The following is a 25598-nucleotide window of genomic DNA, read 5'->3' as shown; positions in this document are numbered from 1 at the left end:
GTGTAGTGGAATGTTTAGGTCCTAGTAGTAAGGTACACTGCTCTGTATGATAATTGGTGTGAAATGGTGAATGACATTGTGTATTGTAAAGCGGCTTTGAGGGGTTCTTAAAGGACTGGATAAAGCGTATATTAAGTACAGTCATTTACATATGCAAAATGCTACAGTGTAGAAATGCCAATGATTTCTTTACTGTCAATGCCTACATTCGCTACCTCCTTGGGTAAGACACTGATGTATGTTCTCACTCCCTCCCGCCCCTGGCCCCAACCACACACTCGCCCTCGTGTCGGAGGGAGGTTGTTGAGGCGGTGCCTCACTTCAAACCCGATCCCACAGCTGCTGCTGCACTGGACCCCACGAGGAACCAGGGGTCCGCGCCATTTTCCTGAGGAGCCAGAGTTGGGAATCTGTGGGCCTTTTTTGGTCAATAATTCTGCTCCATATCTGACTTCAATATCTGGACTCAATATCTGGACTCGAATATCTGATCAATATCTGGACTCATATTCTAGTCAATACTGGTGAGTAATATCGACTCAATATCTGACTTCAATTTTTATTCTGGACTCAATTCTGACTCAATATCTGACATCAATATCTGATTCAATTATCTGACTCAATATCTGACTTCAATATCTGGACTCAATATCTGGATTCAATATCTGGAACTCAATATCTGATCAATATCTGGACTCAATATTGATAAATCTGAATATCTGATATAATATCGGACTTCAATATCTGACTCCAATATCTGGATCCAATATCTGACCTCAATATCTGTCTGTCTGTTTGTCTGAATCAATAAAAGACCAAGGCTGTATGAGAAAGCTTGAGGGTCTCTGGATGAAGATGATTTCCTTGTTTTGATTAATGTTCATATAAGAGAGGACTGTTACCGAGCGTTTTGCCACCTGGCATGGTCCGGTCCTTTACACTCGACGCCGGCCACCACGGCCATAAGGTCCGTTCACACGAGGCGGGACCCGACAAACACAGCTGCTGACGGATCCCTCGCCATCATCTGGTTACCAGGCTGCCACGGCGCCCACGTACCAAAAAGCTCATCCTGGTTCAGGGTTTCCCTCACTCCAGAGAGGGAGATACGAGATAGATTAAAGGCCAACCCTTTTAATTCACTTTATAATTATTTGTAGTTAAAGTAAGTACAAGAAAGTGCATTTACAAGAGGACAATAACAAATTACAAAATAATTACCATCGGTGACAAAAAAGAAAGAAAACAGTGTGTTGTTGGTGTGTGTGTGGTGTGTGTGTTGTGGTGTGTGTGTGTGTGTGTGGTGTGTGTGTGTGTGTGTGTGTGTGTGTGTGTGTGTGTGTGTGTGTGTGTGTGTGTGTCTTACTGGGCACTGGGTGATGTTTTGGGTCCACTGGTTCATGTTGGAGCTCCCCTCGATGGTGGTGCAGCGTTTCTGTTTGAGATCCCAGCCGCAGTACGGGTCCCGAGCTTCCAAGCAGTGACTGATATAAGATATGTAGTCGGTTAAAGTGTTGCAGCTGCAGAAATATCAAGTTTCCCATCACTACTGTCTTGTTTTTAAATAATGTTCTGTTTATGTATTGGAAGACCTCTATAGGGCTGTCAGATAGACTGATACCGAGGCGTCACACAGTATTTTAAAAGGTTTTCAACATATTGAAGTAGCACCCACAGACTATAAAATGCCTGGTAACGTCTGCTGTTAGATTTGTCAAAATATGGACTGACATTTTAAAAGTAGTTTGGGCTCTTAACAATCATCTCTCTCACCTTTTTGGACTTGGCCACCCACACATTATTGTCTCTTTAATGACGCTATGATCATCAACCTTTTTATCAAGTATTTTTGAGTTTGAAGCTGCAGTTTGAGTTTTTTTGGCTCTTACACTTCACTTGGATAGCTGGAGCAGCGCTCTAACGGGATCTTCACCAGTCTGTCATCCAGCCCAACAATCAGAGACCTGTCACTGTGGAGGATTTGCAGGCTCTTGATTGGTCCGATCTTCCCCGGGGGGAGGAGCCTGAGTTCCTCCAGGTAGCAGCCTTGGAGACTTTTATTGGATGTGGAGAGAGTCTTCAGGATGGTGCCGTATTCTGATTAAAGATAGGCAAGTTATAGGATGAAATGATCTTTACTAAATGTCTTTATTGGTTTTTTTGCTCACCTGTTCCGATGTACATGACGTGGTAGAGGCTTTCTCGGCCCTGCACGATGTCCACCACCAGCTTGGAGAGGCGCAGGTTGTCCTGAGTGAGCAGAGGGTTGACGGTGAGCGGCTGCACCACGTCGTTCATGAGGTAGAGCCGCTGGGCGTCCTGCAGGCTGCGCTCCGTCAGGTTGCCCCCCGGGCTGCCCTCCTCCAGCGTCCCACACTGAGGGATTAGTGAGACGTGTTTTCAAAACATCATTATTGTGGCAGAAACTTCTGAAGCATTTGGAAACAGGACTCAGAGAGACACGAGGAGAGCTGGAGCTTTGATGGCAAACACTGACGGTTTATTTGGAGTTACGGCCGGAGAACTGACAAGACAGGTGGTGTGTCACGAGTTGACACAGCGGTTACCAAACCAATTCTGAAGAACTCTTTCTGCAGCTCGAGGTTTCAACTAGTTCAGAAGGTAATAATCAACATTCTTCATCAGTGAGACTAAAGCAATATGGACCCTGAATCTAACTAGAGCTCTCGTCCATAGGAAAGAATGTGCGCCAGGGAACCTTCGTCCCTGAACAGTAAACTACCTCATGGCGGCTTGTGCTCTGTCATAGACTGGCAACAACAATGCGCCCAAGCTGCCCCTCCTAAAGAGAGATAGCAGCAGCAATACTCAAGGCCGTAGACCTACGCCATGGGAAAGGAGACAGTGAGAGGAGAACGTGATGAACTGTGTCGAAGGTTGAATACCTAAGCAAATTATTCCCTAAAAATGATGAGTCTGCAGGTTTCGCCTGAACAAAAGCCTCCTGCTTATATAACTGATTAGTCTGTTTCCAACCTAGGAGCACGAGCTCCAAAATACCTTTGTGAAGGTCAGAGGTGGAAGAAGTATTCCAATGTTGTACTTAAGTAAAAGTAGAAATACCTAAATGTAGGGATACTCTGTTATTTAAGTAAAAGTCCTAGGATGGAGCTGAGCTATTCTCACCAAAATATACTCTCTGTTTTCACACATCAAGATAAAATGCCACCACTTCTTGGAGGGAAGGCTCACATTTGTACAGCTATCAACACCACATTGTCAGAGAAAAATGCATATGTGGATCCAGGTTGTTCAAATATGTGAGTTACCTGAAAGTTGGGTATGGGGTTTGGGGTTGAGAGCCAGGCGGTGCGGGGGTTCTCCTGGTAACGAAACGGCCCGTTGAAGGCCTGAGTGACGGCGCTCAGGTTGAAGGCGCAGACGGCAGAAGCTGATATGCTGTTCCTAAAGGGGAGAAGAGGGGGATTCAGTGTATGAAAAAACATAACCTAAATGATGTTTTATAATCCCAGATTACTCACACATTGGTGGTGAAGATGCCGTAGATCAGGTCCTGCTCTGGGAGGTAGAAGGTGCTCTGCAGCTCGTTGTAGTAAAACGGGATTTCTCCAGAGCGAGAGCAGTTGAGTCGGGCTTTCATGAAGGTGGTCCACGTGTCCTCTAACAGGAAACGACCCCCCATGTCGTTCTTACAGACCCGAGCCACGCGAGAAAACACGACCTTCCCACAGTCGTTCTCCACCGCTGTTTCTCTCAGGAAGAAATAGGTGAACCGACCGATCTCATAAACCGACACGAAGTGAGGCTCTGAAACACACAAGGGAGGAGGAAACAAGGATGTAGTCCAGCAGTTAAAAAGTACACATCCTTCACTCGAGTAGAGGTACAGATACTCGTGTTTAAACATACTCTGGTAATAGTTGAAGTACTGAATTCTTTACTCACATAAAAGTACCGAAGTATGGGCTTTGAAATGTACTTAAAAGTATGCATAACTAGCAACTGCTCTATTGAACATCTCGCTCATATATGGCCATGGGTGATTAGGAATGTCTGTTTTCAGTCGTGTCGAACTTTACCTGTATCTACATCTTCATACAGGTATTTAGGAAAATTGTAAAGAGTAAAAGTTTGTCAGAAACATAAATAGTGGAGTAAAGTACTGATACCAGAATAAGTACAATGCAATAACAAAGTATTTGTACGTCACTACTTCCCACCTCTGTGTCTAATTAGTTCAAATAAGATACGATATACTTTAATGGTCAGATCGACTCTGAAATGTGACTTGCATGACAGCAGCTCCATGTGTAACATCAACACAGTCAGATATCAAGACACAATACATGAAAAACAAACATTTAACATAACAGCACAATCACTGAGATCAGGACATATCAGTTGTTTTACCGTTGAGCCATTTGGAGTTGTACTGAGCGCTGCGTAGAGGCGGCATGTTCCCGAGGCTCCTGTAGATGACGGGGTCGCGTCCCGAGAAGTCGATCACCGTGGCGGCGTACAGCTCGCCTCGCTCCGTCACCATGGCGGTGGAGTTGTGCCGCGGGTCGTACGGACAGCGGGCGACACCGTTCACCGTGTCCAACACCGCACTGACGTTACCCACCTGGCAGAGGAGTAAACGCAGGGGTAAACACAATGACTGCACAATGTGTTTTCCTACCTCAATGCAGCAGCTGGTTTGCAGTAATGTCCCTACAGTAGAGAAAACAACTTGACTGACCCTGTGGTGATTTAGCTGTAAATAGTATTTTTATTCCATGCTTTGAATCTTTTGTACCAACCTGCCTGGTCATGCAGACGGGGGTGAAAGCATTAGTGCCGCAAGTGAAGAGCGTCATCCCGCTGATCAACAAAACCCGGACGTAGTTCTGACACTCCTCCTGCAGAAAAACACACACCATGATTAGTCATAAATAAAAATGGACAAATTCTGAATAAAGACTTCTGTATTATGAGACACACAACACACACCTCTGATTTCCCTTTGCTCTGACATGAGCGCTTTGTGTCTTCATCCGGTGCCCATTCTGTCGCCTGAGGGACAAAAATAAATTAATATTTTGCACATCTTTACGGAGCAAGACAATCAATACTACTAACACATACTGTAGGACAAGTTGATGTTACCTGTATGAGCGAGACGTTGCTCAAACTCAGTGTGAAGAGGAAGTTTCTGGAAAAAGAGATTTCATATTAGAGGTGAAGCACAAACACTGCAAAGGAAATTATAAGCTAGTTTAAGAAATGTATATGGTCAAATGTCATTATGAAAATATATTTTACAACATTGTTTAATAGCAACATATGATGACGTCATGCTGTTAAAGTTTAGAGTAGTTTTTCTGCAAAGAAATTGTGGAACTGGCTCTTAGTTTATATCAGAAGAACAGAAAGTCTACACATAAACACGTTTCTTTTTGTAGCTCTGGGTTTGGCTTATTTAAAGCTAATGCATGAATCAAGCAATTCTGAGTTTTTTTCCTTATGTTTAAATGCACTGATATAATGTCACGTGTCACCTGGCTCCCACAATCAGCTGGTTCCTGCTCAGGTCCACAGCCAGCTGGGAGTAATCCTTCACTCCTGGATGGGAGAACTCGAACATCCACGGCCTCAGCGCTGCACGGAGAAAACGCATCAGGATGAGGAGACATTTTCTGAAGTGCGTGGGAACCATCTCCACCGAATGGTACCTGGCTCACAGCCTCATGTAAGCCCTCAGTGTCTTTACTGATGTGTCACATTTCTCTCCTGTGAATCCCCTGATCCTGCAGCAGCCTTTCATCTCATTAAAAGTTTTTACACACCGAGAAGATTTGTTTTTTTTAATAGGCCGAAGAAAGTATTAGAGCGTTAGGAAGTCTTGTGGCAATTATGAATCAAGCTGAGACATTGAAGAGATGTGATTAACTATTCATGGGTGAGTAGAGGTGGATATTGATATTTGTTCCGGAGCACTTACTCCTCTTAATGAGCTCTTTGTAGTGAAAAGAGATTTGTATTTGATGTTTAATTTGATTCACTATATAGATATTCTAAAAGGAGCAAATAGTCCAATGTCCTTAGTTTGAGTCCTTCATTTTTATCGATTTCTTTCCGACTGCTGCTATAAAACAAAGCTCGTTAAAGATACAAAAATACAGACAACCAATGATTGTCTTTTAGTTGGATATCTGATGTGAAGGCCAAGACTTTTGCCTTGTGTTGCTATAAGTGGATAGAAGTAAAGGGAGGAAAGAGCTTAGTATAAGTCTAGTTAAAGCACATGTATCCTGATGCTCTGACCTTGGTGAGAGACGACAGGATGCTCCTTCCTGCTGCACTCTGCTGGCTTCATGCTGGGCTGCTGGGACAGACAGACGGACGCACAGACGACCAGCAGCAGGCCACAGGGGGAGAGGGACCGCACCCCCCACCCTGACTCACCCATAGCTACAACCACATCCAGTCTTCTTTCAGGTCCTCAGGAAACACCTGATGGAGCAAAGGAGATATCGGTTAAAACAATCCCGATTTAAAATGCATTCATTGTGGGATCATTTCAGTCTATTGTGCTCTAGAGGAAGGTTATGGTATAAAAAGCAGTGTGTATAACATCATGGAGTTCTTTAAAATACTCAAAAGGTTATATCAACAGACGCCTCTATAAATAAGTCTAGTGACCCATACAAACAACGTAAACACCAGCAGTAGATACGAATTTCCATATACAGTATTTTGCACTTCTTCACATACTTCCTCGCTTGTCTATCCATCTAAATTAGTTTTGTGTGCCCCCCCGACCCAGAGGAGTTTCTGTCCGTCTGCTCTCAGTGTCAGCAGGACTCGGTCATGGCTAATTCGCCTCAAAAGGCCCGAGCCGACAATCTCTCTAATGCAGACTCTCAGACAGAGGGTGCCATCACCAGAGATCTGTGTGACTGAGGAGAGCTTTTCAGAATCGGGGCTGAACCGTGAGCCACATGAAGAGTCTTTGTGTCGACATCAAAAACTCATTTATGTACATTAAATCTGATGATGATGATGATGACAGTAGGCTCAGGGGTCATAGTAAAGTCCCTTTTTACACCATTTGGTCAAACAACCTGAAGTAAAAAGCTTAGAAACCAATCTTAGAAAGATCGCTCGACGATGCCAAATAACTCCAACAGGTCAAAGACAGCTCTTTTCACCACTGTGCGAACACACACAGGACAAAGGGAGGATGCCTACGCTACTGATAAAGCATGAAACAATATTAGATACAAACATGCCATGTCAATTTTTTCTGGGAGGGAAAACAAGGCAATGCTTGATAAGGTTGTGGACAAACTAAAGAAAGCCTCAGAGTTATGGTATTAGAGAACACTTTTGACTATGAAGCAGACCATAACACTTTAAAGAACGTGATACAAGCAGATGACATTTGCTTTTCAAATCTGAAAAGGGGGATCTTTGTTCATATAAAAGTCTCTTATTATCAGATTAACTTGTTTAAAGCATAACATACCCACCACATACTGTATTTTAAACGTATTGAACCATTCAGTTGAGCAGATTTGTCTAGCTTCTCGCTCTCCTTTCCCCCTCAGACTGGTTCCCCTGCAGAACGGAGGCGCTGAATGTCTGCCTGTCTGAGTGTTTGTGCAGGCAGAGGTTTTTCAACCTGCTGGGTCTGACATTGCTGCTTAATGAGGCGACAGCAGCGAGCCTCCACCGCTGGCCTCGCCTTTGTTATGTGTCCGCGCTCGTCTCACGGTGCAAAGGCAGGCCAGCGAGAGGCCTGGTGCTCTGGGACTTTTTATTAAGTACAATGAGCGGGGGGCAGCACCACATGTCACTCAGATTCTCCAGGGGGCAGGAGGAAATGTTCAGATGCAGATTCTCACTTTGGATTCCAATGATTTCCAAAGATGTAAAGGCCTTATTTGTCTTTATAGCGTAATTTTTGCAATGAAAATCTCAAAAAGTGCCAGAATCCTACGATACACTTAACGTAAAAGTGAAAGACATAACATTAATATGATCGTGCAGTAGACAAATGAAATACTGTAGGGTAGAATAAATACTGTTTACTGTAGTAATATATAAATATGTGGACATAAACAAACAGATGTACCCCTAACTCTGCTCGGGTTTTGAGCATTTAAGAATCAAAATAAAGCCGAGATTTTCCTGCTTTTGGAGCAAAACCCGTAGGAAAAGTAGACGGGAAAACATCTAAGCCTGAGTTCCTGGAACCATGTCAGAACATTCATTCATGTCGCTGCCCGTGTTGGAAAAACACCATTAAGCTTCAACAACCTGCGAGGAGATTAGACATACAGAGTGGCTGATTCATGTGACCTGTGTGTGTTTTGGACTGTGGGAGGCAAAGCACAGGAACACGGAGCGAACATGTGACCTGCACACAGAGCAGGATGTTAACCCTCTTACCGCCACCGTGCAGAAAGTTTCACTGAGTCAATAAAGCAGAAATTATGACATGTTTAGTTTAGCAGTTGTGTTTGCCTTGTGATTAATCTCCCTCACTAGTGTGTGTCATTACTCACGGGGGGCACTTGAAGTCGCTCAGATACACAGAGAGAAATAAGGTGCTGAAAGTTTGTTACACTTTTAGATTAGTTTTAGATTAAATGCCAACAATTAAACATCTTTTGGGAGTTTTCCCTTTCCTGTAGTGTGTTATATAGGTTTGTGTGCATGTAGATGGTTAAAATCCACAAGTTATTATGATATATACAATACATAAACAATTATGAAACCTGGAAATGAGCATAATAGGGTGCCATTTAATTCTGCTATTAGGATTGCATTTGTTATAAACAGATAAATACCACACCATGTTTCCCCTAGGTTTACTGCTTTGGGGGGGTGCTGCCTGAGCGGGGTGGGGGGAGCTGTGGATTATTGTTTCTTAGGGTCAAAAACACTAAACTCACAACTTAAAATGAAAGCGTTTAGTTTATTTAATAAAAGAGCACATGTTCAATTTGAAAAGTGACAGTAGTTATAGATTATNGTAGGTATGGTGTTCTTTGGATGCAATTCAGCATTCTTTCTCCTCCAAACACATCTAGTTTAGTTTTTACCAAAAAGTTCTATTTTGGTTTCATCTGACCATATGACATTCTCCCAATCCTCTTCCGGATCATCTAAATGCTCTCTAGCAAACTTCCGACGGGCCTGGACATGTACTGGCTTAAGCAGGGGGACACGTCTGGCGTAACCTGCACACATGCATTACGTCCTCAACGTGAGCTCAGTCATCCAAGATCTTGTATTCTCCAAGATGTTACACTATCTATAACTATCTATCTGTCTGTCTATCTCTCTCTCATCTATCCATCTATCAATATATCTATCTATCTATCTCTCTATTTATAAGGAACCGCAGTAGACATAAGGCGTTGCTATAGCAACACGTCATGTTTACGCTGCATTTTCTGAGGTAAATATTACCCGCTGGCGGATGTAGGTATAAATGGCGTTTTTTTTTGGCGATTTTTTCAATCTGACTTCATATTGACAATTGTTAACAACAGACGGTGCTACATAACACACTTTCAGGAAAAGTCACGGACTGGGAGACTTTAATATGTTATTGAACAAAAGTTACATACAATCAAAAAACGGCTGCGGGTAAAATTTACCCGTTGGCGGTTCTAGTGTTAAACAGACAGTTCAACAAAAGGACACCCAAAAAATGGGCTGGCAGCCCAACGATCAACAGCCAATGAGTGACGTCTGAGGAAGATGAAAAATGTAAATTAAACATTGTTGAGAAAATGCTGCATCTCTTGCACTTATTGACATAGAGGAGCCTTATTGTTCACCTTTTTAATATCATTTTTTGTAATTTTCAATTGCTTGGTTGTCATGAAATTAGCCTGTTTTCCTATTAAAGTGTAACAGATTGATGCTTCCCCACAGATCATCTTAAAGGCTTCAGAATCCCCCCCATTGTAGTTAAAAAGCTGTCAAAACTAGGGCCCCCAAACAGCTTCTTGCATAGGGCCCCCAAAAAGCTAGAAACGGCCCTGATCTGAATAATATATTGCGAAAATATGGACGATCGTGCAATAACATATACATATAAGAAGAAGAAAAGAACAGAAGAGAGAAGTGACACTTCATTGTTGGCAAAGAGATTTTGGTCGCTTTAGTCGTTTGGGATGTAGGAGATATTTAAAATGTTTTTTATTAATAATGGAAATTGGCCTCATTCATCCCCGCAGCTTTGATACTGGTCCGTAGCAACCACAGGATGCTTTTACACACACACACACACACACACACACACACACACACACACACACACACACACACACACACACACACACACACACACACACACACACACACACACACACTGGAGGTCCACTGATTGTTCTCTTGATCATTCATCAAGCTGAGGAGCTAAACAAGCTTTAAGCTAATAACAAGCTAACAACATGCTAATGAGTTGACAGGGCCTGAGTGTCTCTGAGGCCTGTCTGCTATACAGCCAATTAGTTAGCAGTAGCACCCAATGGGAGTTCCCTTCTTATTAACAAGGTGGCTGCTGAACCCCCCCCCCCCTTCTGTTGGACACACTGACTGAAGGGGAGGGGGGGAGGTCATTTCATTTTCAAGCCTGATATGATGTTACTGTAAATGTCAACAGCTCCTCTTTGTGGAGGCTGCGATGTGAATGGCCGCTGACATGTTCACTGGAATGTTATCACAAAAATTTGAATGACAATTAATTATATTATGAGTATCAACAATCGGAATAAACCTAAACCTTATACTGTTTAAAGGGCGGAAGGAAAAAGACAACAACAATTTATTTATAATAATTATTCTGTATTTTGATAAACAAATTGCCAAGCTGAACATGTATTTCCTTCAATCGATTTGATACATTATTTTAAATAGGCCTTCATAATGTATATTTATTTTTTAATCCATCCATAACTGTTTGTCGGGTAAATACATTTTTCTCCCATTTCATCCACACATTTAAACATTGTTTATTCTGAGAAAGAATTGAAACACCTGGATGTAATCTAATTAGAAATTGTTTTATTTCCAAATAAAGCCAATGTGTATGTCCTTACTAAGCAGCAAAAGGCATTGGCCAGCTCTTGGTGTGGATGTTTAAGAGTAATGGATTCTATTGTTGCATTTTGGAGAAAGTGTTAAAGGAGAATGTGATGAAGTGATGTTATGCACTTTACATTCAGTTTTGAGTGTTCTTTAAAGTTTCCATTTCCCATTCATGTATGTTCTGAACTATCATTTGGTTGTTTCTGCCAAAAGCTCTGATGGTGGAGTGTTGGTTGTGCTCCTTTCATTTGTTCCCACCTCCACACAGGATCCCAGCCAGAGGGACCATCAGGGTGCACTCTGGGTATTCCCCCTCTCGACCCGGTTTAACAGCACTTTCTCCTACTGCTGATATGTTCTACTGTAATGCACAATCTCTCTCTCTCCCTCTGTCTGTGTGTATGTGTTACACATCATGTAAATACTCTAAGTTGTAACCTACCAGTGTGTCTTACCACATGAAAGAGTTAAAATAGTATGAATGGTTTTGTCCGACTCCATAGAAGCAACCATCCACTCTGATGCTTTCAATGTCATTTGCCGTAACTTACAATCATCTAAACCCTAGTTTTATTTATTTATGACGCAAACACAAGCAGACAGGTGCTCAGATAGACCTGAAAAGGGACTTGAGCACCTGCCCTTTTGCCCACTTTTGAGAATGTACTTTTTTCAATTTAAAAATCAATACATAAAGCAACAAAAAACAACTGTGTCTAATACACATATTATTAGCTGTATAAAATCACACCTTTAGATTGCCTGTTATTTCGAAGGCATAATCTGAATGCCCTTATTGAGAAGGGGGTACACTTCATTTCTTTGCATGTTGCATTGATGAACTGTTGTGTAGGAGTGTTTGAACCAATCTCCAACTTCGGCTTTTTTTAAATGCATACATTTTAATAACCCTTAAAACTGTCACAAATGTAGTTATTCCAGGAATATGTGTAACAAAAACCCTTTTTTGAATTTGGGCCTTAGTCCCTCTAACATCCTCTGCACGTGGCTGTCCACAAGGGGATAACCACCATATGATTTCCTTAAGCATTCGTTTTTTTTGTCCGTATGTGGGCAGTTCCTCACCTTGTCTGATCTTAGAAATAAACTACAAACATTGTTGCACTCATCACAATGAATACTTGATAAAAGGGGATTTGATTTCATCAGTGTTTGTAAGATGTTTACAGTGTGTAGGGGTGGGGTTCTGGGGGTGGATGGTAGAAAGTGATCTAAAGCGCTCTAATTGTAGGTGGTCGTGTGTTGGTGAAAGTGATTTTGTGTCCCAGCGTGTCTCTGTGTCTGTCACATCAATATACGACCAACCCCTCATTTAAACATCTACTCGCACCCCCCACCCCACCCCCCTATCAGCGAACCACTAGAAACTCTCCTTCTCCGCTGACCACTTTTGCTGGTACTGACATCGCTGCAAAGAAAATAATTAGCACTAAATTCAGACAATACACCCCCCTCCTCTTTTCTGTCAAACCCCAACTTTCTGTGCCCTCCACCCCTTGTTCTTCACCTTCTCTGGGTGAGGAGGGCAGATATGGATGGGTGGATGGATTAGGGGGGATAATAGATGAGAGATGATCATCAGGGAGCCTCTGTCAGCTGTGACCTTTGCAGGCTGAGTGACCAGAGAGGCAGCAGAGTCGTTACCAGCCTTCTCCCTTTGTGAGTCTGTCGCAGCCCCGCAGAGAGGAGAATGGCTCTGTCATTTAGGGCACCGGTTCCCAACCTGGGGGTCAGGACCCCTAGGTGGTCACATGATAATTGTTCTGGGTCATAGAACATAGTTTTACTATCTATATTATTAGCTTTTTGGGGGGATTTTCCTTTTTCTGTTTCTTGTGGCTTTCACTACAACATAGGTGAGAATTTATCACATATAAAGAGAAACTCATCTTTCAAATGAACTATTTTCCACTCTCTATGTATTTATTATTTACAAAGTCTATCCAAAAGATTTGATTGAATTGTGTTAGTTTGTTGTACCTGCTGTTTAGATAAACAGATATATCTTGAACCCAATGTTCTGTTTTATTTATTTTATGTAATGTAGCCTTAGAAGATTAATTACAAATCAATAAAATAAATAATAAAACTCAGTTTTTGGGAAAGTAATGCACAACAAGGAACAGCAAGCAATTTGTTTTGTTCATATATGAGAAATGTATAGCATACAGCTTAGGGTTTATAAGTGGTATATTCAATTCTGGATTATGTAGGGGGGTTGGTATACAGAGACAATTAATTTAAAGTGTTTGTCCTCTGAGGGATAGATCACTTTCCAACAATTAGCACCATTTGCAGGTATAGGGGGAGGTGGGGCAAACGTGTTTTGTTATTCAAATCAAAGCCACTTATAAAAATCTGCTACTCTGGTGTGCAATGTGCAAACTGATAAATCAAGTGTAAGTTCTTCTTAATTTGCTCGTTTTACATCTGTTTTATAACAGTTCTTGAAATCCATCTGTCAATGTCCTCCCTGGTCTTTTTGATTTCATAACAGTGCCAGAAGACCTTTATGAGTGAGTCAGTATGAGTGCAACATTTTAAACATGGAACTGCAGAGGCCATACTCAATATACTAATGTATTGTATCGCTGCTATAATGTCAAATCCTGTCATTCATTTACAATGAATGAAACACATATTTTTATGTTTGGTGATTTTAAATGTGATTTCTAAACATTCCTTCATTTTTCCTGATTAGTAATCAACATAAGGTGTGCAGTTCAAGAAGTAGGTGCAGTATGATCTTATATTATCTCATCTGCTCAGTGTTCTCTCTCTGCTGGTTGTGATGTGGCTGATGAGCATCAGGTATGCCAACAGGCATGTTCAGACATGCAGCGAGGACCCCAGAGTGCACAGAGGCCCCTCACCCTGCCTGAGTAAAACCTCACTGATCGGCTCTCCAGAGGATAGACCACCCCCCTGTGTCGACCTCACAACAATCTCCATGCACTCTTCCTGACATCCACAACACTGTGAGAGGAGCCGTTATCACTGAGAGCCTGACACTGACGGGAAGAAAAAAGAAATCTGTTGCACAAAACGGATTCAATTTCGGTTCGACTGCTTCAGCGGTCACATTCTAACTGAAGATGATGTCAACAGGACACAGTCAGCGGCGTTAGTTAAGATGCAGCGACCAATTACCAGGGGTGGAATGTACATAAGAACATTTATTCAAAGACTGTACTTAAGTTCAATTTTGAGGTACTTGTAATTTACTTGAGTATTTCATTTGTTTTGCTGCTTTGTACTTTTCCTCCACTACATGTATTTAATCCCTTTAGTTACTTTGCAGATGTGGATTAATGATATGTAATATGATCAAGTGTTAAATCAGACTTTAGTTCCACCTGGAGTAAATTCACAAGCCCTGCAGTATACAAAGTCATTCAAACTAGCTGCACCTTTACCAGCTCTACCAGCCAATGATCAATCATTATAAAACATATCATATATATTATTCTGAAATGGACCAATCTGCTCAATGACTACTTTTACTTTTGGTAATTTAAGTTTTTAATACTGTTTACTTTTATTTGAGTAACCTCTTGAATGCAGGACTTTTACTTGTAACATCGTATTTCTACACTGATGTACTTCTACTTTTAAGATGATCTGAGAACTTCTCCCACCTCTGCCAGTTGCACCTAACATAGCTCCCATACCCACATGGAAATAAGAGGGTTGCACCTTTCTATTGAATAGGGTAAGCCTAAAATAAAACCTGAATGACAGATGGTTAGACTTGTTAGTCATGGTGCACATTTAGCTTTTACTCATTTATTTTGGACGTAGCTGCATTATTGATTTTCATACAGTGTTTTAAAATGCAGGTTATTTAATATATGTTGTATTATATTTGGGTTAAGTGAGTTATAAGTATAAGTTAATTAATACATCAAATATATGTATTTTTCAATAATGTATTTTAATTAAGGTTTCTTTATTAAGTGGGCTATGAATTACAATTATATTGAGTAATAGTAGTAATGCATGTAATACTTTTTTTGAATGAAGTTTGTGATTACTTGTGTAAAAATGTGTGGTACTTTTTCTTCAATGTGATCACTGATAATATCTATATGAAATGATTCATTACATTTTTGGTTGACAACTACTGAGAGAAAGAAATGCAATCAAGTATAATAATGTTTAAGATGTCTGTGCTGTTTCGTGTCACCTTTATTGTTTTTTGAAATATTTTCAAACTGAACATTCCAAGAGTTGAATTGTCTGTGTATGTAAAGAACTGCTTAAAATACTTAAAAAGAAAATAAATAGTCAAAATAAAGGAAATGATTGATGCATCCTCCGTTGTCTTCCAGCCTCTCAAGTTCAGGCAGACATTGGGAGAGACAAAAACCCAAAAGAAGTTGACAGGGCCCGTTTTCCCTTTGTGGACATGAGAGTGGATATTATTTATCAGATACAAACCAAGCTTCTGCCGGATCATTGTCAATGAATTCATGTTAGCCTCGAACAGTTGGGCCCAAGATAAGAAAAACTATATTTTCTATAGACACACCTAGAAAACATTTTTTTTATTCTCTAGCATTTATCACAATCATAATTGTATAATGTAAATGCCTACACATAATATACAATAAATAATAGATTATAATAAAATAATACACTACAATTTCAATGAATTTGGTAAACTTTTAGCAAAAGATATAATTTAGACCAATTATATAACTGGAGCTTGGCTATAAGAAAACCCACTTCAGTGTGTGTCACTTAGAAAGGTGTTCTTTAAAGCCAATGCAGTAGCACTTACAATGGTTTGACCTTTAAAAGTTAATGTACCTGCACTTTTCGAGTTGTTATCTGCATTGTTGAACGCATTCATTGTAAGTCGCTTTGGATAAGAGCTTCAGCTAAATGAAATGTAATGTAGAGTAACATGAGTTCTCTTCAAATTTCAAAATAAGACATTATCAAAGCACCCATAAACTGAGTTAAACATATGTGTATATATATATATCAGTTAAGATGAAGTCAAACTTGTGTTGAAAGGAACAGATGAACAGGACCCTGTCAGGCCGTGGCTGAAGAGCAGATCATAGGTCAGAGATGTGCTGTCCATGTCCACAAAGAGAAGGGTTGGAAAGCAACATTTACATTCACACAATTCAACATCAAATGTGCCACATTCATACACAATGTGTCCTCAGTGAGCTGTTGTATTGGTGCTGTGAGGCCTTGCTTCACACGCTGCTTAACACAAGTGGTGGAGGTGTTGAGAGAACTCTTAAGCTGTCCACCACCAACATTTCCTTTATTTGGTGTCTTCCTCCAAGTAGGATAATGGTGACGTCAGTGTCAGAGGTGTTATTGTTGTCATTTTAACATTTGAGTCTTTCTGTGTAGTGACCATGTGACACACACACTGAGGGAACATGTGTCACAGCACACCATCACTCCTCCCTCTGCTTCCTGCTCCTCCTCCTGCTGCCTTCTCTGTGTCTCCTCCTCCACCTCTTCCTCTGAGATGCCGAACCCTCCTCCACAGCGACAGCCGTATGCGTACACACACTCATCTGAAAAAACACACATTACACATAACTTACATTTGAGATAAAGTACTGATTTATCTGACTTAATCAGACAGTGAGTAAGAACTTGTTTGGATATTATGACCATGACTTGTAACCCAAATGAATCATTATAAACTCAAAAGATATTAGGACTCAATCATTTGTTATTTACAATATTAGAAGTTCGAATGTAGTAAAAGGAACTATAATTTTCTTTTGCTCAACAAGTGGTATAATGCAAGTTTGTTTGTTGGTATCTACACTGGAGGAACATTTCTTCTGACAGACGACAGCACTTCACACTGACACTGAGCATGCTCCTTATTGTGTGTGTAAAGTTACTGGGAAAACATGGTTTCATTCTTTTATGCTGCTTTTGCCAGGTGACAATATAAACGTGTCTCCCATCATCATCTCCTTTAATATTTCTGGTTGTGTTGGAACATAGCAGACACTGTTGCAAATCAATGCTTACAGGATGGTATTATTGGATTTTCATGTGTTTATTTTTCAAGGTCATGAAATATCTTAACTTCTTCTCTATGAAAAGAGTGGTGCTTCTCTATGAAAAGATTGGTGCAGGAATGTGATCGTGATGTAGTTTGTTTATAGCCGAACATTAGCTTTTAACTTCTCACAATTGCACGTTTGCTTAAAAATCATAAAGTGGTTCTAACATGTGGAGATTATCATTCTGAACAAAACGTGTGTGTTTTAGTTTACATGGGGTGTACTCACCCTCGTCCCAGGTCATGTCCTCCAGACAGACGGTAGAATCCACCGGCCAATCCTGTTTCAGTTCCTGAGCTGGAGAAACATTAAAGGGGACCTCTCATGCAAAATGCACCTTTGTACGTCTTTCATACATGAATATGTGTCCCCGGTGTCTCAGGGAATTCACCAAGTGTCAGAAAACACAACCCTCTCTATTTTCCTCCATACCCAAATCTCTAAAAAAGGGGCTGCAACGGATCTGATAAAAACTGATCCAGATTTGAAAATAGTCTTGACGTCAGTGACGAGGAGCTCCGCCTATATGGCCAACTCTACACCTATCAGGGGAATGAGAGGTTGCCGTGGCATGGTAACAGCATGGTAACAGCATGGTAACAGCATGGTAACATGACGCTCGTAACTCGGCCCCCTCCTTTGCAGGGGGGCGTGGTCCGCTGCAGCGCATGCAAAGACAGGGTGGAGGAGAGGAAAATAGAGCGAAATGAGGCATGGCTAAAATGCATGACCTGTTTGGTATTTTGAAAAAGAAAACGTATAAATATACCTTATATAGGTAAGGCCCTACAATATATTATTCAAATATAGCATGATAGGTCTCCTTTAAGCAGCGATATGAAACATCAGCGGTGAGCAGTATTATGTCTTCACATCCCTCACATAATGTTGTTATATTCAGAGTTGTAATGAAGCAGGACTAGACTATGTATTGAATTAGTATGTATGTTCAAATCATCTTTTTTTTCTTAAGATAGTTTTTTGGACAGATTTGAACGATGAGAAGAGAGGAGGACACACATAATGGGCTGGTGAGCTATCCGGCTGTCCCATCGTTTCTTTGGGATGATTTCTGTCTAAGGACAGAGGGTGTCATCTGCTGCACAAACTGCGAAGCCCCCTGATAAAAATGTGTTCTTTTTTATACTATGCTATATCATTTGATTGATTTATTAATAAGAAAAGAACAAAAGCAAGAAGACACTCATAAATCTACAATCTTACAACTCTATAGTTACAATGCTTATGGGAAACACCTCTCCTCCCCTCACATTGGTTTAATGGGTTTCAAGACCCTAAGGTGCTTTTGTTTGAGGGCGCTACAATGCCAACATCCTCAAATAAATGTTTAATCGGAAAGAAACTCTACCATCAATATATGAAAAGTGACGGAAGAAGGGAAAATGGATGGACTGACTGGAAAAATGGTTAGGCTAGTGAGCAGATTTCACTCATTCTTATTTTCTAGCTTTCACTCTTGAGGAAACACTCATTATCAAGTTGTACAGTTTGAAAGTGATAATGACTCTGAACCATTAATAATGAGTGCTAAACCTCGCTCGGGTCTTAATTAGTGTTAGATATAAAAAAAGATGATCTATATAGGCTTTGTTACATTCTAATCAAATGACAATTAATGTATGTAGGACTTGTTAGACAGTAACTTGCAAAAAAACACATTATGTATTATATGTTAGAGTTTTTATGGAGGTTTTGATGACTTTTGATTCATTGTCGAGTCCTATGTAAATGTAAGTAAAGTGAAGTATGTTCTCTACCTCTCCTCTGCAGGTCGTACTCTCTCCTGGTGTTCTGGTCGCTCAGGACCCTCCAGGCTGCATCAGCTTCTAGAAACTTCTTCACACCGGAATCTGCTTCTGAAGAGCCTCCGAGGCGGTCCGGATGGTACTGTGAATGGGGGTGCGCACACAAACATATACAGACAAATTATTTTGCTACACAGGTAAATATTTAGTATGAATGATCTACTCTTCCGTATACAGTATCCTTTGTTTATACTTTATAAGTAGTAGCTTGGTCTATAAGCAGGGGTGCACATAACTGGTACGCAGGTACGCATGCGCAGCAAAAATCTAAAATGCGTAACGTCACTGCGCGCCTTTGCGTACCTGATAGGTCATCAAAACAAAACACATGTTTCATCTACATGTGTTTTTTGTCAACACTCAGTGGAGTAAACTACTAAACATGTCAACAAAACAAAAGACATTAAGCAGCCACTTTGGCGTTTTGCTCCCTGCAAAAAAGCTTCGGACTTTGCTGCGCAGGACATAACCGACGGACCTGTGAAGCTTTACAGGAAGCAGAGGCTTAGATCACTGGACGACAGAGTTGGTGCCCTGTACACAGACAGGGTTAACGTCGGTGTGTACAACGGAATTGTACCAAAACTCTGCCAACTGGCTGCAGTGGGAGACTCCCCTGTGCACATTCTGCGCCCCGCGCACACACTGGAGAACTGCGCAAAATCAGCTGATCACAACGTTCACGCTCTGTGGTCAAGCTGCTGCAGTTTGATTTACAACAAAGTGGAGTAAAACACACAGCTGCAAACTTACTCAGGGTGTTATGGAAGAGTTTGAAATCAGATAGAGGTGGGAGAAGTACTCAGAACTTGTACTTGAGTAAAAGTAGAAGTACCAGAGTGTAGGAATACTCTGTTACAGTAAAAGTCCTGCATTCAAAATGTTCCTCAAGTAAAATTAGAAAATTATTAGCATCAAAATATAGTTAAAGTAGCGACAGTAAAAGTAGTCATTATGCAGATTGGTCCATTTCAGAATAATAGATATGATATGTTTTATAATGATTGATCATGAAAGTGTTCTCAAAGCTGGTAAAGGTGCAGCTAGTTTGAATGACTTTGTATACTGCAGGGCAGCTTGTGGATTTACTCCAGGTGGAACTTAAGTCTGATTTAACACTTGATTATATTTCACATCATTCATCCACATCTGTAAAGTAACTAAATGTATTACATACATGTAGCGGAGTAAAAGTACACGGTTTACCTCTGAACTGTAGTGTGGTAGAAGTACAAAGTAGCATAACATTGAATACTCAAGTAAAGTACAAATATCTCAAAATTGAAAAAAAGTACAGTACTTGAATAAGTGTACTTAGTAACTTCCCACATCTGAAATCAGATATGACTTCAAGTCATGCGATCATTTCTTAGTATTTGATCCTTCAACTTGGCCTCAGGAAATGCAAGGACTTCACAGTTTTGGCAACAAGTTTTGGAGAAAGCAAATCGGAGGCTTAAACAGGGACAGGGAGGTGCATCTTCATCATCTTCATCATCTAGCATGCAAGAAGTGTAAATAGAGGACAGTGAAGGAGACACTGAGGAGGTCCATGGTGCGTGTGGGGTGAGTACCAAACGCTGTCTCCTGGTACTCATCTGAGTAACTCACTAAAAAAGTGATGTGCACCCCTGGATATATTAATGTTAACTATTAGCTTATTCTGTATATTTGATATTGTGTATTCAATAGATAATATATAACTTTATAATATTGATATGTTTTTATTTCCTAATTATGTTTTTTATTTTTAAATTAATCTGCAATGCCTTTTTTATATTCTCCTGTAACAAAAAAAAAATTCAAATTGAAATCAATACATCTAATATAATCTACACTTTAACAGGAGCTATTGCTTGAGTTAACATAAACACAGGATAATAATGTATTTGTATAGAACCATGGAGACACGTTCTCCTACAGTGTGCAGTAGTGTGATGCTTCTTGCTGACAGAGACAGACAGGGTGTTTACCTGTAGGGCCAGCTGCTGGTACCTTTGTCTGAGCCGCTGCACTGAGTCTGAGGGACTGGCCCCCAGCACAGCGTAGAGGTCCTTCTCTGCACTCATCCCTGTCAACACAACACCGGAAACACTAACACAGATATACTGTTGGAGCTAATAATCTTCCAACTGGCTTCATAGAGAAGCATCAGATGGCTGCATCAAAAGCACGTCTAAAACTGCCAGATCAGTATCAGACATGCAGCTAAAGGCAGTGCTGAGTACACTCCTTTAAAACATGTGTATTTGACGTGGTCAGAGCTGAAGATAAATGAACCAAGGAGAAGGAGGAGCAATTCATGGGATCTACATAAAGAGGCACCAACTAGTTATATCTTCTTTAACATATTAAATAATAATATTAATAAAGTGCCAGTTATAATGTTTCATATTTTATTCAGTGTCTATAGTATACTGTCTTCTTCTAATACCTCTTTAGTGTGTTCAATATTTGTACTACAGTTTATACCTATTGGAATTGTAGACAGTATACTGTACTATATGTATAATATACATTACACTGTACCTTACAGCTTCTCTTAAGAGTTCTGGTAAGATGCTAACTGCATGGCATTGTCTCAGTACTTGCACTCTGAGTAATGACACTAACTTTTAATCTAATAGATAGATGTATTTAATAATTTGGCTCACATGCCCAATAACACATGTAGGCCTACAACTATTGAATCAAATAAAGCATAACGTAAAATGTCAAAGCGAGGTTAATATATATATATATATATATATCATATCCAAAGTTATTCGGAAAGCAGCTCAGTAACACCTGCTTGTTTAAAGAGCTTCAATGACAGTCAGGTTGGATGCACTGTTATATTACTACAGACTGTACAAGTTATTACAGTGATATACGTTATAGACTTCTCTGAACGTAACACAGAAACTAGCTAGCTGGACTGCAAAGCTACTTCGGTGTCTTTATATACTCCGCCATTATTGTCTCATTAACGTTACAGTATGTTATGGAGCTTAATAACATGACAAAACACTTTTATTCGGTACTGCCGTTTGTTTACACCGAGCAGAACAAACGTTAGTGAAGCCGGAAATGTAGTCCTTTTGTTCATAACGAATGTACATAATAAAAGCACATTTCGTTCTTTATTTGATCTGTTTTTATGTTTTATTGTAATGCATTAAACATACCAACAAGGCTGTGTCCAACGATGTAAGGATTCCTCCAGTGTTTTCAGTCCGGCTGCTGACTTCCGGTGTTGCTAACCAATACTTCCCGTCTTTTAAACAAATAAAAGCACCACACTACAATTCTGTGGGAGACGGAAAAAAATCGAAACATCTGAAAACACATTGAGGGACACCCCCCCACACACATTTAATGGTGATAAAAAACATAATTAATGCAAACAAAACGTATTAATAAAACAAAAAATATCAATAAAACTAAAGACAAAGAAAAAATATAATAAAATACTCTAAATTGGGCTGAACACTACAGCCCCTGAAATGATGCTGTCAAAATGACATTCCAAAAATGTTAATTTCATATTTTATCAGCACTATTAACAAAATTGTTTTCAAATCAAGTGATAGTTGGAAAACAGTGATGTACAAACCTGGCTTGTCAGGGATAAAGTATGCTTAGACAGTGATAATCATTGTATTTGAAGAAAATAATAGTCTGGAATGTAAATGGATAATGTATTTTAATACAATCTAACTATGTGAGATGAAGTGTTAAATTCCACGGAAACCTCTGAAACAGAAGCCAGAAAAGAGCAGCCAAGACCACACGCTGGGAAATGTGCACTGACTACACAGACCAGGAGCGATCTGTTAATTGAAATGGGAACAGAACAGATGAGGTGAAACTATGACACCTCATGATCTGACTTCCTGTCTGTCACTCACTTACAGCTCTTTAACGAGGCCACAGAGGAAGGGGGAAGGGAGCGGAGACACAGTGACTGACATTGTTCTGCAGTTAATTATTTCTTCATTTCAGGCGAATTAAGGATCAATTAGTCAAGTGACAAAATATTCACTGTCAAAGGAGGGCTGTGGTTTTCACTCTATTAAATACACTGGGCTGTACAGTCTGATGCAGTTCAATACTACTTCCCTAAAAGTAACCCTGTCTTTGTGAAGATTTTTGATGCTGGTTTTGTACTTAATATTTATAATAAAGATGTTTTTAGTGTTTCCTCCCAAATCAACAAAAAGGCTTAACTTTTCATATACATCTGCATTTAAACAAAATCTGAAATGAAGGCCTATACACAGTGTAAGGTGATGCCCTGACACAGTGTGTATCTTAAATGAGGTCACTTTCTGATTCAGGGTCAGTTTTGGATGGTTTCCAGAGATAATGTTGGTAGTAATGTCATTGGAAAGGCAGATCATCTTTCGGAGTATGGGTTGACATCTGAGCATCAAAAATAACTTCCTGTCTTGCAGTTTGAGCAGGAAACCATTCATAAAATACACAATATTTCACATTTCAAACAGCAATATGCATCACTTTGGTTAAACTCAGACGTAAAAATAGGAAAACTAACAGTATTTTGGAGAAGATGGCTAGATAACAGTAGGCTATATATACAATAAGCAATCTCTATAAAGATGGTATATTTAAATCCTTCACTGAATTAGCCCAAGAGTACAATTTGCAACAGAAGGGGGATTTCTGGAAATACTTTCAGATTAGACACTGCTCGGTGGAAAAGTATCAGCCGAATGAAACAGATAACCCATTAGTTGACTATCTTCAAAACCCACTTAACCATAAGGCATCAATATTCTATAGTAAATCAATGTATTTAACCAGCAGCACATGTGATCATTTTAGGATAATCTGGCAGAAAGACCTTGACTGTCAGATTGACGAAGATACATGGAAACAGATTCTGACTGATAACGGTACATATATTATATATATGTATATATATATTTAAAGAAACTAGAGGTTAATTCACTCAGTATAAAACTCTACACCGGTACTACTGGACACCATCTAGGCTTTTCAAAATAGGACTAATAAATACCAACATATGCTGGAAATGCAAGAAAGAGATGGGCACATTTGTACATCTCATATGGGAATGTTCTATAGTCAACCCATTTTGGCAAAGAGTGTTGGAATTCTTAGAGGCATGGGTAGGAATATCCTTGTCATTAGGCGATAAAACAGAAATTCCAAAACTGACAAAATGTTCTTATTCAGTTTTAATGGTTGGGATAACCTCAGCTGCCAGAATTATATTGAGACACCCACAATACCAACATTTAACGAACGGAAGGCTCTGATGACAACACGTTCTCACTCCCAACCCGTCACATATTGAGAGACGGTCAGGGCCCCTCCCCGTCACTCTATTACGTACAGGGTACCCCTTGGAAGTCAGTTTTCAACGGGCAGGGCGTCCCATAGACCTTCATAGACCTCCCATAGCGTTGATAATAGACGCCATGAGAACGCTCCCCGGCAAATGCTACCCCGACGGTCGGTTGTTATTGTCAATATTAATATAATAATTATTTATTTTTTAATAGTCACACTCGATTTCGCCGATTTTCTTGTTGCCCCAGCTGGTCGACACCTCTTTTAGCAGAAACAAAGGCTACATTAATGTAAATCGATGTTAATCCATGTGTGTGGTTGTGGAATTCATGAACGTGCCGTTGTGCGATTGCGCAACGCAATAATTTACAAACTCTTCAACTACAACCCTAATTATATTTTAAAACATTTTAGAAGGCCTCACGAAATACTTTAATGTAAATTTAAATTTAAATGTGTGTAATGTGGTGATTATTATTCACCTGCGGATCTATGGGTTGGGGTATTGTTGCGCACGGACATTATAGTTAACCGGACTTCCTGTTGATGTGAATCGGAACATTTTACAAAATAAAATACTACTGCATATTCACAGCTGTTAGCATGCTGATGTAAGCGCCTATGCAAGCTCAGATCACATAACGCATGTATCTCATCTCTTTCGACGGCTCGAGCGTTTAGATCTACAACCAGGAGTCACATTATATGCTTTCACTAACACGATTGGTTTATCTATAGATCGGCCACTTTCACCAACACGATTTAGCACCTTGATATCGTGTTAGCTCTATGAAACCTGATTTAAAGCTATGTGTTTCTGTTGGTAGTCTCACGGTTTGTATCGTGTGATCGGAAGACCGCAATTATTGTAGTCGCTTTGTATATTAGCGGTCAACTAAATGCAATATAATTGTAATTGTAAGATTGGATCGATGGGCTTGATCTGCCATATTGCCTCTGAACCTGTTGAAAAGTGCATGTTTCAGTGCTTATCAATTACAACAGGAGGGGTCACCAGACATAAGACCAGCTGGCTAAATTAAAGCTCTTCTGACCTTAGGCTGTCATGGGGTATATATTAATTCTGCCCATTATTGGGCACAGCCAATTTTCACCTTTATTATATGTTTTAAATTTGAGTGTTTCCTATGCCCCTAAACGTTCCAGGGATGGTATACAGTTTAATACTTGGCGGACTTTTATTGATTGGGAAATGCCGACAAACGTCTTTTAAAACTAGCAATTCCCAAGGGTGAGACGTGCCATATCATGTTGCCAAACACACCAATAGCCAGCATGTGTAGTT

At 40.2% G+C, this 25598-nt stretch overlaps 2 protein-coding genes across 3 annotated transcripts in view; both read right to left on the bottom strand.

The window, feature by feature from the left end:
• Positions 1–909: 909 nt before the first annotated feature.
• Positions 910–25598, bottom strand: part of sema5ba (sema domain, seven thrombospondin repeats (type 1 and type 1-like), transmembrane domain (TM) and short cytoplasmic domain, (semaphorin) 5Ba) — a 41900-nt gene continuing 17211 nt past the window's right edge. The window contains exons 2-13 of the mRNA XM_010775231.1: positions 6289–6477; positions 5523–5622; positions 5131–5176; positions 4975–5037; positions 4785–4883; positions 4393–4606; positions 3504–3789; positions 3291–3426; positions 2169–2376; positions 1890–2097; positions 1363–1484; positions 910–1088 (exon numbers count right to left, since the gene is read on the bottom strand). Coding sequence (XP_010773533.1) covers positions 1078–1088; positions 1363–1484; positions 1890–2097; positions 2169–2376; positions 3291–3426; positions 3504–3789; positions 4393–4606; positions 4785–4883; positions 4975–5037; positions 5131–5176; positions 5523–5622; positions 6289–6433 — 1638 coding nt within the window. The 5' untranslated portion in view covers positions 6434–6477 and the 3' untranslated portion in view covers positions 910–1077. The remainder of the gene's footprint in view (positions 1089–1362; positions 1485–1889; positions 2098–2168; positions 2377–3290; positions 3427–3503; positions 3790–4392; positions 4607–4784; positions 4884–4974; positions 5038–5130; positions 5177–5522; positions 5623–6288; positions 6478–25598) is intronic.
• dnajc24 (DnaJ (Hsp40) homolog, subfamily C, member 24) lies at positions 15247–22207 on the bottom strand. 2 transcript variants are annotated; one of them, XM_010775215.1, is made up of 5 exons: positions 22141–22207; positions 20947–21044; positions 18926–19055; positions 17376–17444; positions 15247–16640 (listed from the first exon to the last, which is right to left on the bottom strand). In XM_010775215.1, exons 2-5 carry the CDS (start codon positions 21040–21042, stop codon positions 16441–16443), a joined length of 495 nt encoding a protein of 164 aa, XP_010773517.1. In that variant the 5' UTR covers positions 21043–21044; positions 22141–22207; the 3' UTR covers positions 15247–16440. The 2 variants fall into 2 exon arrangements, with proteins under 2 accessions (XP_010773517.1, XP_010773522.1); XM_010775220.1 differs by having other exon boundaries at positions 20947–21067; positions 22141–22176.

The sequence above is a fragment of the Notothenia coriiceps genome, unplaced genomic scaffold (genome assembly GCF_000735185.1).
Source record: "Notothenia coriiceps isolate Sejong01 unplaced genomic scaffold, NC01 NC01_scaffold00000339, whole genome shotgun sequence".
Taxonomy (NCBI): domain Eukaryota; kingdom Metazoa; phylum Chordata; class Actinopteri; order Perciformes; family Nototheniidae; genus Notothenia; species Notothenia coriiceps.
The sequence above is the reverse complement of the archived record's forward strand: the minus strand, read 5'-3'. Positions and strand labels throughout refer to the sequence as shown.

What these genes read in the sequence shown, in the direction of transcription:
- dnajc24 (XM_010775215.1), bottom strand. Translation starts at nt 21,042, where the DNA reads ATGAGTGCAGAGAAGGACCTCTACGCTGTGCTGGGGGCCAGTCCCTCA. An exon ending in ACCAGCAGCTGGCCCTACAG is followed by an intron (nt 19,056 to 20,946) that starts GTAAACACCCTG and finishes CCCCATTCACAG; the next exon opens with TACCATCCGGACCGCCTCGG. An exon ending in GTACGACCTGCAGAGGAGAG is followed by an intron (nt 17,445 to 18,925) that starts GTAGAGAACATA and finishes ATGTTTCTCCAG; the next exon opens with CTCAGGAACTGAAACAGGAT.